The sequence below is a fragment of the Scaptodrosophila lebanonensis genome, unplaced genomic scaffold (assembly GCF_003285725.1).
Source record: "Scaptodrosophila lebanonensis strain 11010-0011.00,11010-0021.00 unplaced genomic scaffold, SlebRS2 tig00001412-arrow-pilon, whole genome shotgun sequence".
NCBI lineage: Eukaryota > Metazoa > Arthropoda > Insecta > Diptera > Drosophilidae > Scaptodrosophila > Scaptodrosophila lebanonensis.
Genome location: NW_022060739.1, coordinates 6,507,018 through 6,518,804, shown reverse-complemented (window position 1 = coordinate 6,518,804; position 11,787 = coordinate 6,507,018). Strand labels below are relative to the sequence as shown.

General features: G+C 38.9%; 5 protein-coding genes across 5 annotated transcripts; 2 read left to right on the top strand and 3 right to left on the bottom strand.

Moving 5' to 3' along the window:
* Nucleotides 1–88: 88 nt before the first annotated feature.
* LOC115631728 (glia maturation factor beta) lies at nucleotides 89–1,524 on the bottom strand. The gene is made up of 4 exons (XM_030528565.1): nucleotides 1,411–1,524; nucleotides 1,125–1,218; nucleotides 752–942; nucleotides 89–679 (listed from the first exon to the last, which is right to left on the bottom strand). Exons 1-4 carry the CDS (start codon nucleotides 1,411–1,413, stop codon nucleotides 551–553), a joined length of 417 nt encoding a protein of 138 aa, XP_030384425.1. The 5' UTR covers nucleotides 1,414–1,524; the 3' UTR covers nucleotides 89–550.
* A 3,058-nt stretch (nucleotides 1,525–4,582) lies between these two features.
* LOC115631599 (transmembrane protein 147) lies at nucleotides 4,583–5,905 on the bottom strand. Its single transcript, XM_030528401.1, has 3 exons — nucleotides 5,744–5,905; nucleotides 5,527–5,665; nucleotides 4,583–5,454 (listed from the first exon to the last, which is right to left on the bottom strand). Exons 1-3 carry the CDS (start codon nucleotides 5,818–5,820, stop codon nucleotides 4,984–4,986), a joined length of 687 nt encoding a protein of 228 aa, XP_030384261.1. The 5' UTR covers nucleotides 5,821–5,905; the 3' UTR covers nucleotides 4,583–4,983.
* Nucleotides 5,906–6,233: 328 nt separating this feature from the next.
* On the top strand, nucleotides 6,234–8,088 carry LOC115631654 (syntaxin-5). Its single transcript, XM_030528466.1, has 2 exons — nucleotides 6,234–7,214; nucleotides 7,277–8,088. Exons 1-2 carry the CDS (start codon nucleotides 6,512–6,514, stop codon nucleotides 8,032–8,034), a joined length of 1,461 nt encoding a protein of 486 aa, XP_030384326.1. The 5' UTR covers nucleotides 6,234–6,511; the 3' UTR covers nucleotides 8,035–8,088.
* Nucleotides 8,089–8,485: 397 nt separating this feature from the next.
* Nucleotides 8,486–9,524, bottom strand: LOC115631655 (protein cornichon). The gene is made up of 4 exons (XM_030528467.1): nucleotides 9,222–9,524; nucleotides 9,038–9,150; nucleotides 8,835–8,978; nucleotides 8,486–8,757 (listed from the first exon to the last, which is right to left on the bottom strand). The coding sequence occupies exons 1-4, from the start codon at nucleotides 9,369–9,371 to the stop codon at nucleotides 8,730–8,732; spliced, it is 435 nt and encodes a 144-aa protein (XP_030384327.1). The 5' UTR covers nucleotides 9,372–9,524; the 3' UTR covers nucleotides 8,486–8,729.
* Nucleotides 9,525–9,856: 332 nt separating this feature from the next.
* LOC115631019 (cell division cycle protein 20 homolog) lies at nucleotides 9,857–11,786 on the top strand. Its single transcript, XM_030527634.1, has 3 exons — nucleotides 9,857–10,281; nucleotides 10,346–10,667; nucleotides 10,731–11,786. The coding sequence occupies exons 1-3, from the start codon at nucleotides 9,970–9,972 to the stop codon at nucleotides 11,678–11,680; spliced, it is 1,584 nt and encodes a 527-aa protein (XP_030383494.1). The 5' UTR covers nucleotides 9,857–9,969; the 3' UTR covers nucleotides 11,681–11,786.
* The last annotated feature ends 1 nt before the right edge of the window (nucleotide 11,787 follows it).

Sequence of the window (11,787 nt, the reverse complement as noted above, 5' to 3'; positions counted from 1 at the left end):
GGACGCCGCTTTATATTAAAAATGTACATAAAATGGAATATTTTGTCACTTTTGTTTTATACATTATTTATATAAAATTAACTTTAAGAACATGAATTTGGCAAGCACAGCTTCTATTATTCTCATATATAAAAGGACGCATGCAAAAACACATATATGCATGATGTATTCCTAAATCAAAATCCATTTATGTTCTTTGCTTAAATACAAAGTTCTAAAATCACTACAAAAAATGTCTCTATACATGCTACTTGTTTTTTCATAATACTTTTCGTACAAGGTATTTGATTCGGCATTGTATAATGGAAAAGTTCTTACATATTGCATTTATGTATGTTTGTATAAATCGTTTTGCTTGTTATTGTATATTAGTTATTGTGTAATAGCAAAAATTGTCATTTCAATTGCTTTGTTTGGTATAACGTTGTCGTTGGTATTTGGCGTGCATTGTCATAGATTTGTGTTGCTCCTCGTTTACGATGTGTGTTAAAAAAACTGGCATGCTATTATAAAATATTGCTTTAAATATTCTTGGCAGATGTGGCCAAGTCTATTTCAGTTTTCCCTTGAGCCATTCCTCTGTTAATTCGTCCAGCTCTCGTATCTCGTAGACCCGCGTCAAGTCCACTTCACGTTGCAGCGCACTCTTCGTGCATGCATACATCATTTGCAACTCGATCTGAATGAATGACATACATATATGTACTTCATATATTTAGCATTTTATAAACAAATCGGTTGAGTTACTCACCTGACTATCTCGTGGTGTGTAGAATATAAAACACATGGGATACGATATGCGTTGATCGTCATGGATCATTTTATATGTATAGATCACATAGCGTGGCTGATGCCCTGGCAGTGTATCTTGCAGTTCTTCCACAGATATATCATCTATAAACTCGTCCAGCACAACTGTTTGCTTCTCTCTATCGATTTTTACTGCAAAGCAATAGGAAACCAGTTATCAAATAACAGCAGCAGTCCATTTGTTTGGGACTCTTTAGGCCATTGCCATGGTTGCGGTCGAGGTCATTAACTGACCGGCGACGCTTTGATTTGCTCTTGGCACGCTACATCTGACATGCGCGTGGTACAAAGAGAAATCTGAAACATTAGCTTACATATTAAGGCAGAGTTTGTTTTGCTTTTGCTAAAGCGAAATTTCTTCAACTCCTCCAGCACTTCCTCGCTAATGTCACATATTTGGTTATCGCCCTGAAAAAAAAAAATCAGCACCTTATCAACATTCAATAATCAAACGCCCACACATACAAATGTACCTGCTCCAAACTAACAAACAATTGCATATCATTAGTCATACGTTCTTTGTCTATATGCTTCATTTATTTTTGGAGACTACACATATAGATATGTATATATATATAGCTTGATTTCAGTATAACTTACCATTCTAACTTGGTCCAGTTAATTAATTTTAGTCTAGTATGCCCTGTTAGCTGCTAAACGTAATTTTAAGGGCGCGTACAAAAGAACTATGACTACCCGCTAGAGATGAGCAATGCCTAACCTGCATACTTTCGTGCACATCGTTATGTCGCAATTCTCATAGTGATAGCATTAACAATGTAACAGCACTGTATCATTGTTTAAATCACTGCAGTTTGATGTAACATTTAAAAGGAATATATTATTTATATGAATATATACGTTCATTTTTATAGTTGAATTATAAAAATCTAAAAAAAAATATAGTATTTGGGTTAGTTATAAAAATTTGTTTCAGTTTAACCCTTTTTGCTGAATATTTAAAACAATCGACAAGATGATAGTGGAAATTTGCAAAAAAAAAGTTCAAGACCTTATTCATTGCCAAAAAAAATATAAAGGCTCAAGTGTTATATACAATATTTGGTCTGTTGCTGTTGATTGTCTATATGAATTCTACTTATCCCGCTTTTTCGCTTTTCTGTGTCAACATTGAATTAAACCATTTAAGAGCTAGCTGAATTTTTAAGTATCGTGACAAAAACATCACAACAAGTCTCATCTCTAGGTAGGTAAAGAACTAGTTTTGCAAGAGGCATCGATGCCACGATTTATACGTTTTATTTGTTTGAAAGCGGTTTCATGTATAATCACCAGAATGGACTGAAAACTGTTTTTAGACGTTATGTATAGTACTTTAAAAATATTGTTTCAAAGGCATTTTTTATTGAAATATAAAAAATCTTTATTAAATTGCAAATAAATTTTGTAGATCCACAGTGATTTTATAAGAGTGTTGAACAATACACAAATAAAAACCGAAAAAGCTAGTATTGTCTACGAAACGGTTTATTTCCTTTTTCAGTTACCCTGGGCCGGCTAATATCCATTAAAAGGCAGTTTTATCACAAAAATGGCGCTGCAGCGTATTGACTTTAAAATGCAGGACAATTCGCTGCAGCCTTGCTGGATTGTAGGTCAAAACAATTTTAAGAGATCACAAATCTCTAAATTATTGCATCGGCAACAAATTGAGAACTTTGATATCGCGGCCACTTGGTAAATGACCATCGTTTTATATACATACATATATTTTGCATACATTTTACACACCTCCGAATATCAATAGCAACGAAATATTTCACTTAATCAAAAGTCCTTCGAGCGATAATAATGCGGTTGCATTTAAGGATATAGCGCGCTTGACTTTGGGAGTAACAAAAATTTATAATGAACGCCTATCTATATTAATGGACGACACAGAGCGCTTGCTTGATGAGATAAAAGGCACTCGTTTCAATGCAATGCCTGCAACTCACAAGTCATCTATAACAGTAGTACGACGCAAACGCAAATCCGTCGTAACAAAGAAGACCACCACAATGACCCTAAGCAAACGCCCTAGGACTGAGGAGTTCCTCATAGAGAAAAATAATAAGTTTTACAGGGAACTGCTGGATGAATCTGAGCTTTTACACAGCTGCGATGGAGATGATATCGTTGAAGAGGTGATCAGTAAAGGACTTTTTAGTTGGATAAGTATTTATGATCTCTAATAGTAATTAACATGTATTGTAGACCATTGAACTGCCACGTCTGGGAAATGAAATGTCACAGAATATCCGCAATATCACAATTGAAACCTACACTGAAGAGATAATTGAGAATCTCGATTTAAATGGATTTGGTGAAAGCGATTCAGAGGCACCAGATTTGTCATATTTTTTGGACTTGTTTCCTCGATCTTTTCCCACCATCCCATGTAAGGCTGAATATTACACATTATTCCACCATATTAAAAAAAAAACTGCTTTAGCTAAGCGTAAATCGACTGAAGTAAGCTCAATGGGCGATTTGGTAAATAAAATTCCCAAATTGAGTGTAAATGAATCGGAACTCGATGTAACTGCAGGACCAACCTGTCCTATTAATTTTAATCTCGATATTAAAATGGAAATAGGACACAATGTGGCAGTCCCATCGCCAATACCAGAACAATTCGTACAATTCCTTGATCCACTGAAAACTAATATTTTTGATCCCGACATTAAAATGGAAATAGCACGCAATGATATTAACGCGTCGCACTTACCTGAATCACTGCAGGAACCGGGTCCGCTACGTGATGTTTTGAGGACTATAAAAAACAAACGGCAGCGCAAAACCAAATCCAAGCTGGGTTGCATTGATGAACGCAAAAAATTGACACGTAAAACGTTCTTTGAGAATCAAATGCAATACATAGCAATGTTAAATCAACAAGATCCAGTAATATCCATTGTTAAACCGAAACTAAAGGCCAAAGACCTGCTCAGCAATTTTAAAAACAAGTGAGTAGAGAATAAACTATGCTTATTATATCCTATACCCAAAGAGTATATAAGTTTGGTGCGAATGCAACACACAGAAGGAGGCATGATAGTCCGCACAAATTATATGTATATACTGTGAGCTTGCTAGACTGTAGAATTCTCTCTTGTTTTTAAATGTACTCATCTAGGACTATTCCTTAGTCGGTTTTTTCCAGGAGTTGCCAAACTACGTCCTAAGCTGAGCATCGAGAAGCAGAACCAACATAATATTGAAACATTGCGAGTTATTTTCGGCATTGAATATACGGATGAAATGGCTAATGGAATATTGGGCAAAAGTTCACATGCTGTTGTTGAGCCCATGAGTGCTGTGGATGATATATTAACTACTACTCACATGCTAGACAATCTGCCAGTTGACTCTACCGACTTCAACAACAATAATAATGAAATTGACAAAACAATACCAACTACTGAAATACCAGAAAAATTCAGCTGCAGTACTTTCACCGTTATGTCGGATTTACTACACAAGTGGCACAATCAACCGAATAGCGACGAAATTGATGTCAAGAAGTTTCTTAAATCATATCCAAGTCGCACTGCTGCAGCATTGGTTTTTCGACACTTGTTGGGTAGGCGGTAGTCATTATTAGAGCTGTGCATTCAGTTCAGAATAATTTGTCAAAATTATAAAAAATATTTTAACAAAATCAAATTGAGCTTGTACTTGTTTTTATAAGATTAATTATTTTTATCACAAATATTCCACCATTTTATAAAGGATTTTATACGCCTAATTGAACTAATATGCACAACTCTTTAACATAACATACATTTGTTTATTTTATTCCTAAACTGATTGTCTTTAATCGCAGATCTCTTAAATGATTGTTATATCTCGATTTCGAAAAAACCCAACTCCATTGAAGTAGATACCATAACAATGGGAGTTGCTTCTATTGCGATAAATCAACTATTTTTAGCCAATTTAAATATTTCGTAACATAAATTTGAAGTTACTTTTAAATTTCCACACAAATTTCAACTCTACATTTAAAATTTTTTAAAAACACTGTTCATTACTCTTACGTTATAGTTACATGATTACTATACTTTAACATTTTTGTAATTTCCTAAACCGTCATTACTGTTTTTGCTATTAAATACTTCACATAACTAAAGCAGAACCTGAATCAAAATAAAAAACAAGTCTTTAAAATTAAATGCCAATCTGTTGAGCCAATCCAGTATAAATATGTAGCGAACAGAATCCAATGATGGCAGCCACTAGCGCTTTAATGGCAATCGTTGACCACGGTCCAATGGCTAGCACATGTAGCAATCCGTCGAGCCAGACACCCTTGAATATAGTAACTACCAGCAGTAGAGTTACTATAGGTTTGTATGCCTTGTTGAGGTCGTGGCGGGTGAAGAGCCAAATAAGTGTGGCTGTTGTAATGTGTTGTATGAGCAGTACATTACTATCCAGACACTTGAGTATGTAGATCCAACTGAATTCAGTGCCGCGCGCACCCACCCACAGCATAATACCGCGTGACAAGATCACCTCCGCCGTAGCCCATCCCAATCCAGCGGTGATGAGCTTTGAGTGACCCTTGCCGGGAATGCGACTTAGAATTAACGCGAATCCCAGCAGATCAGCCACATCCACACTGCAGCGTAGTATCTCCTGCAATAAGTTCATGTACAGTTTAGATATAGGTACCACCTGTACCTTCTGTTCCCCCACCCCATTACATACCGAAAAAAAGTTAAAATCACCGCCCCCATTTGCCGTGTCGGAATAGAAAAATGTAGCCAAAACTAACATTTTGCAGAGTTGCGTGAATATGTATATTGCGCCTGAATGTATGCACTTGTAAAATGCGCCATATTCTGACCTGAATATTTAATAGTTTATTGATTAATTAGGGAAAATAAAACACAACTAATGGCCGTGAGTGAAGGTAGCAACTTACAGTCCAGAGTACTTGTATGTGAAGTAGTATGGCACGTAGACGAGCGCAACACAATTTCCAAAATGATACAACGTCATTTTCTCAAACGTTTTACTAGTTTTCTGTTAATAAAATTACATCAAATTGTTGTACAATTGGCACGCGAGAATCGCTTAAAAATGACAAGGGAAGGGAAAAAAGTGACACTTGCAGCCGGCAGTGCTGCCAACTAGCTATTACGAATATCATTCAAACAATAATTCAGAGAAACAAAACAATTGATGCTTGCTAAATCGAATTATTTTTGGTTCTGAACAGTTTAGGTAATCTCTTTGATGCGGTTTACATATTAATTACATTAATTATCGTAAAATTTGATCACTATATTCTAGCGCTGGCAACTCTGTTTGCTATCACACGTCATCTGGAACTGTCATCTGTTCGCTTGTGTGCGTGTGCATAGATATATGTATGTGTGTAAGGTTTTTATGCGTACATCATTTTACAACATTTAATTAAATCATAAATTTATAGCAAAATGTTTAAACAAAATTATTAATAAATCAACTACAACACACATAAATCTAATGCCTGCAAGTGCAAACCTAACGAACTAAGGTAAACAGTATTCCACAAGAGAGAATCATTCGCCAGATCGCCACAACAAGCGAATTGTAGAGAATTCCAGTGCATGACGAATGCAAAAAGAGGCAACGTCAACGCAAAGTCCAATTGGAGCAGAAACAGTAGATATTGAGAAAGAAGAGCTTGCCTGTGACTTGAAATGAGATGCAAACTCGACGCCGTTACCATCAGACGGACCAGCAGGATTACAACAGCACCAATTACCAGAACGGGGGCGTGTCAGACCAGCAAGGTGGATCAACAGGATTAAGCTATACCCTAATCCAGCCAGGTGAGCAGCAGCCACAGCATCAGCCGTTGTTCTATTCAGCTGGTGGAGCTACAGCACAGGATCAGCAGCCAAAACCGTCGCCAGAAGCTGCCATCCAAATCGGCGCTCAGGGTGTCGCGGACGTTGACGATAAATACGGCAAGGCAGCGCGCCAGTGGAATTTGCGCAGTTTCTCGACAAAATTGCAGGCTAGTTCCGGACAAGCACTGCGCACATTCATACAGCAGCCATTGAGTGCAGCTGCTGCCGTTGTTACCGGCAACCATCCGACACAGAGCAGCGACAACAACAATTACGACTACTACAATTCCTTGCAACAACAACAACAACCAATACGTGAGGAACTTGACTTGGAGCCAGAGCAGGAAATCTTCATAATGGCCGCACGTGATCGTACGAATGAGTTTGCCAACGCGATACGCTCGCTGCAATCCAGGAACATCACAAGAGCAGTCAACATTCGCGATCCCCGGAAAGCGAAGCAGGTGCAGAGCTATTCTGAGTTTATGAATATGGCTCGCTATATAGGCAAGAATATAGCGAGCACATATGCCAAATTGGAAAAGTTAACCATGTGTAAGTACTAGGAATTGCTTTCTGACAGCTCTTTACATAATTACAAATTAACCTTTTTGCAGTGGCCAAAAAGAAAAGTCTCTTCGATGATAGACCCCAAGAAATACAGGAACTCACGTATATCATCAAGGGTGATCTGAATGCGCTAAATCAACAAATTGCCAGACTACAAGACATTTCGAAGGACCAGCGACGCACTGCAAGTGGCAAACATCTGATGTCACATTCCTCCAATATGGTATTGGCCCTCCAATCCAAATTGGCCAGCATGAGCACAGATTTTAAACAGATACTTGAAGTACGCACCGAAAATCTCAAGCAACAGAAAACGCGACGTGATCAGTTCAGTCAAGGTCCCAGCCCCTTGGCTGCCCACACCATGTCGCCTTCGACCGCCAAACAGGGCTCATTACTTCTCAGCGAAGCGAATCAGGCTGTCAGTATAGACATGGGTGCCGACACAAGTGATACAACCCCACTGCTAGGACCACCAGCTCGACTCCAGCAACAACAACAGATGGCTATCTATGACGAATCCGATAACTATGTGCAACAACGTGCCGAAACTATGCAAAACATTGAATCGACAATTGTGGAATTGGGCGGCATTTTCCAGCAGTTGGCGCACATGGTAAAGGAGCAGGAGGAGATTGTCGAACGCATTGATACAAATGTCGCAGATGCTGAGCTTAATATTGAGGCGGCACATACTGAGATACTAAAGTATTTTCAGTCCGTCTCGAAGAACCGTTGGCTCATGATAAAGATTTTTGGTGTTTTGATATTCTTCTTCCTATTCTTTGTTGTTTTTATGTCATAATTAACGCTAATCATATTGTACCATGATATAAATTATTATGCCCGACACTTTTAATTTAACTGAATTTGAATTGAGAAGCGCAAAATTGGGTATATATCCATTATATTGTTTATTCCAAGCGGTGGCCTCCAAAATCCAACAACAAAAAATGTTTGTAAAATAAACTTGTAATAATAAACACATAAAAAGAGAATTTTATCTTCAGGGTCGACTGGGCATATTCATTATCATAATGTTGATAGTCTTTACGTGTATATGATAAGAAAATTGAAATTCATTTAGTTTCTAATTAAATATGATTTTACTTCATAATCCGACTACACCAAATGCAAGTACTTTAGAAATATTTAACTGTGACAAAAGAACGTGGAATTTTGCCAACTTTGATTAAAAATTTCTGATTGGCAATTTTTAATATACTTAAGGTTTAGATAATTTAAGATCACTATCGTTAATTTTCGTATAGTTGTTCGGTTTTATTCCCCACATTCAATGGGAAACTACAAAAAATAATAAAAATAATAAAACCTTATGGCTTGATATTGCATGATTTAACATTAAATTTACAAATGAAATATTGTTCGCAATTTTTATAGGCAATCTTCCACGACCCGATTGGTCCTCTAAAACAACTTATCAGAAATGGGTGCGCTGGCGTCAACAATTTGAGATCCCCAGGCAGCTGCCTTTGGCCTCTATGTTGAAATTAGCGAATAAACCATTCTAAAATTAGCCAAACAATAAATATATAAAAATATATATATATAAAAAAAAGGTTAGTCTTAGATCATTATAATTACCCGTAGATGTAGTAGAAGAAGCTAATGAGGTAGACGGCCAGCTTAATCCAACCTTCGCGCATATTGCGGGCCAATGTATCCGTTTTTAACACCGTAGTAGGATCATAGAGTCCCGGCCCGGACATAATGGGGCGGTTTTTGTAGCTGTGCGAAATATTACTATTTAACTGAGGTCCGTTTATATGAAGTGTTTAGTGTCTTACCGCCATATGTGATAGGCTATGAGTGGTATATTTATGAACAAACTAAACCATTCACCGCAAAATAGGAATAATACATTAAGAAATATGTGCAGTAAATATTCCGGCAACACGAGCTACATATGTATGTATATACGATATAAAACAATACATTAGATAAGTTCATTTTAAATGTTGTTTAACTTACCGGATTTAGGCTATTGCACTGGTCTATAGGGTTCTTGTAATCTGTTTTCAATTCATCGAATGCAATGACATGAAATATTGAAAAAAAAATTAGGAAAGCATCTCCTATGAGGGCTACAATATACGTGAAGGCGGTAAAGTTAAAGGCCATTTTCGTCGATACCTATAGCGCGCTGTGAGAATTGGTGGCACGTTTGTGTGTTGTTGTGTAAAATAAGCAACAAATTGGGGCTATTTAACGTAAAATTTCAATCGTTAGAGAAACTAAATAAATTTGCCAAAGTTAACACTGGCCGTAAGCTACTTACATACATACATATACATATATAAGGGCGAATTGACAGCTGAGGTCCAGGGCTGCATTATATATATGAAGAAGTCATGAGGTCATGATGGGCTTAGTAAAACGCACTCAACTTATTTTATTTCTATAAATAAGATGTTTTGTTTCCATTGCATCATCGTTATCCGAATTTCGTTAGTATTGAAACTTTAATTTAATTAATTTTTAGTAGAGTTGCCACACATATGTTTCCGTTGTGGTAAGCATGCTTGAACGTATTCGACCACTTATTGCGTATGCAGCCCTAGTAGCGTCTTTGCGGCGCGATTTTTTGTATTTTGTCGTATCCCAACCGCCATTGCATTTTTTGCATGCGAAAGCAACGGAACTTGATATTGTGTGGCTGATTATATGAACATACTTAATTAAAATATTGTTTGAAATCGGAGCAGTCTGAAAGTGAAAAATGTCCCAATTTAATTTTGTGAGCGACTTACAAAATGCCTTGATTATGGATGGTGAGACACGCGGGCCTGCTCCTCGATGGAAGAAGAAGTTAGAAGCGTCCTTAAATGGCAGCGCAAACACAACGCGCTCGGTGCTTTCGGTATCCTATAACACTAGTTTCTCTGGCGTGCAACCACCCACTAAAACTCCGGGCAAGAGCAGTAGCGATGCCAAAAAGAAGTCTGCAACAACGCCCAGCAAGACGCCAGGCGGCGGAGATCGTTTTATACCAAATCGCGCTGCCACCAATTTCGATTTGGCGCATTTCTTGGTAAGCGTTGTCCTTGCAGGCTATAACCAATTTTATACCTGTCCATATCTGTCGGCTGATGCAGGTCAAGAAAGAGGCAGGCGAGAACTCCGACGAGGAGAACGGACAGCCCAAAAACGGCGATAACAATGTGAACAATGTGCAGGCATCGGCTCACAAGAGCGAGCGTCAGAAGTTGATTGCGGATGCAGCGCAGGTAGGCGACAGCAAAGGTTCGCGCATATTGTGCTACCAAAACAAAGCACCAGCAGCGCCAGAATCGCACACAAATCCACTGAAGGTTGTGTACTCTATAAAAACACCTATTTCAACCAAAAGCGGCACCCGCTACATACCCACAACCTCGGAGCGCATTCTGGATGCCCCAGACTTTGTCAACGATTACTGTAAGCACACCTAGGAAATGGTAATTTTCCAACTATATCGCTGAAATACTATTCCTTTTTTAGATCTCAATCTCATGGACTGGAGCGCGGATAATATTGTGTCAGTGGCTTTGGGCAGCTGCGTCTATTTGTGGAATGCTGGCAGCGGCAACATTGAACAGCTTACCGAGTATGAGGAGGGCGATTACGCCTGCTCGCTCTCCTGGATACAGGATGGTCAAATATTAGCTATTGGCAATAGTACTGGCGCCGTTGAGCTGTGGGATTGCTCCAAGGTGAAGCGTCTGCGTGTCATGGACGGCCACAGTGCACGTGTTGGGTCGCTGGCCTGGAACTCATTTTTGGTATCCTCGGGCAGTCGTGATGGCACCATCATACATCATGATGTGCGCTCGCGAGAGCATAAAGTTTCCTCGCTGGCTGGTCATACGCAGGAGGTATGCGGTCTGAAGTGGTCTACCGATTTCAAATACTTGGCCAGCGGTGGAAATGACAATTTAGTTAATGTCTGGTCCTTAGCTAGCAATGGTGTGGGTACAGCTACGGAACCATTGCACAAATTCACCGAACATCAGGCGGCTGTGCGCGCCTTAGCCTGGTGTCCTTGGCAACCGAACGTCTTGGCCTCGGGTGGAGGCACTGCAGATCGTTGCATCAAATTCTGGAACGTTTGCAATGGCTCCCTGATCAAGAGTGTGGACTCGAAGTCGCAGGTTTGCGCATTGCTCTTCTCACGTAACTACAAGGAGCTGATTTCAGCACACGGTTTTGCCAATAATCAGCTCACCATCTGGAAGTATCCCTCAATGGTTAAGCAATCGGATTTGACTGGACACACCTCACGTGTCCTGCAAATGGCCATGTCCCCGGACGGCAGCACCGTCATCAGCGCTGGTGCGGACGAAACTCTGCGCTTGTGGAATTGTTTTGCGCCCGATCCTTTGGCGGCCAAGAAGGTGGCCAGCGTTAACAGCAAGGCCAAGCAGAGTGTGTTCCGTCAGAGCATACGTTAGGGTTCTATTCATTCAATAAGACTCACTAAATTGAATTTTGTATTGTATTAAGTTTAAAATTAAAAATGCACTAGGTAAAAGCCTTGTTAGCTACGTTAGACGATAAT

What these genes read in the sequence shown, in the direction of transcription:
- LOC115631728 (XM_030528565.1), bottom strand. An exon ending in AACAAACTCTGCCTTAATAT is followed by an intron (nt 943 to 1,124) that starts GTAAGCTAATGT and finishes ATTGCTTTGCAG; the next exon opens with TAAAAATCGATAGAGAGAAG. An exon ending in ACACACCACGAGATAGTCAG is followed by an intron (nt 680 to 751) that starts GTGAGTAACTCA and finishes TCATTCATTCAG; the next exon opens with ATCGAGTTGCAAATGATGTA.
- LOC115631599 (XM_030528401.1), bottom strand. Translation starts at nt 5,820, where the DNA reads ATGACGTTGTATCATTTTGGAAATTGTGTTGCGCTCGTCTACGTGCCA. An exon ending in ACATACAAGTACTCTGGACT is followed by an intron (nt 5,666 to 5,743) that starts GTAAGTTGCTAC and finishes TTAAATATTCAG; the next exon opens with GTCAGAATATGGCGCATTTT. An exon ending in GTGATTTTAACTTTTTTTCG is followed by an intron (nt 5,455 to 5,526) that starts GTATGTAATGGG and finishes AACTTATTGCAG; the next exon opens with GAGATACTACGCTGCAGTGT.
- LOC115631654 (XM_030528466.1), top strand. Translation starts at nt 6,512, where the DNA reads ATGCAAACTCGACGCCGTTACCATCAGACGGACCAGCAGGATTACAAC. An exon ending in ATTGGAAAAGTTAACCATGT is followed by an intron (nt 7,215 to 7,276) that starts GTAAGTACTAGG and finishes ACCTTTTTGCAG; the next exon opens with TGGCCAAAAAGAAAAGTCTC.
- LOC115631655 (XM_030528467.1), bottom strand. Translation starts at nt 9,371, where the DNA reads ATGGCCTTTAACTTTACCGCCTTCACGTATATTGTAGCCCTCATAGGA. An exon ending in AGTGCAATAGCCTAAATCCG is followed by an intron (nt 9,151 to 9,221) that starts GTAAGTTAAACA and finishes ATACATATGTAG; the next exon opens with CTCGTGTTGCCGGAATATTT. An exon ending in ATAGCCTATCACATATGGCG is followed by an intron (nt 8,979 to 9,037) that starts GTAAGACACTAA and finishes TATTTCGCACAG; the next exon opens with CTACAAAAACCGCCCCATTA.
- LOC115631019 (XM_030527634.1), top strand. Translation starts at nt 9,970, where the DNA reads ATGTCCCAATTTAATTTTGTGAGCGACTTACAAAATGCCTTGATTATG. An exon ending in TCGATTTGGCGCATTTCTTG is followed by an intron (nt 10,282 to 10,345) that starts GTAAGCGTTGTC and finishes CGGCTGATGCAG; the next exon opens with GTCAAGAAAGAGGCAGGCGA. An exon ending in AGACTTTGTCAACGATTACT is followed by an intron (nt 10,668 to 10,730) that starts GTAAGCACACCT and finishes TTCCTTTTTTAG; the next exon opens with ATCTCAATCTCATGGACTGG.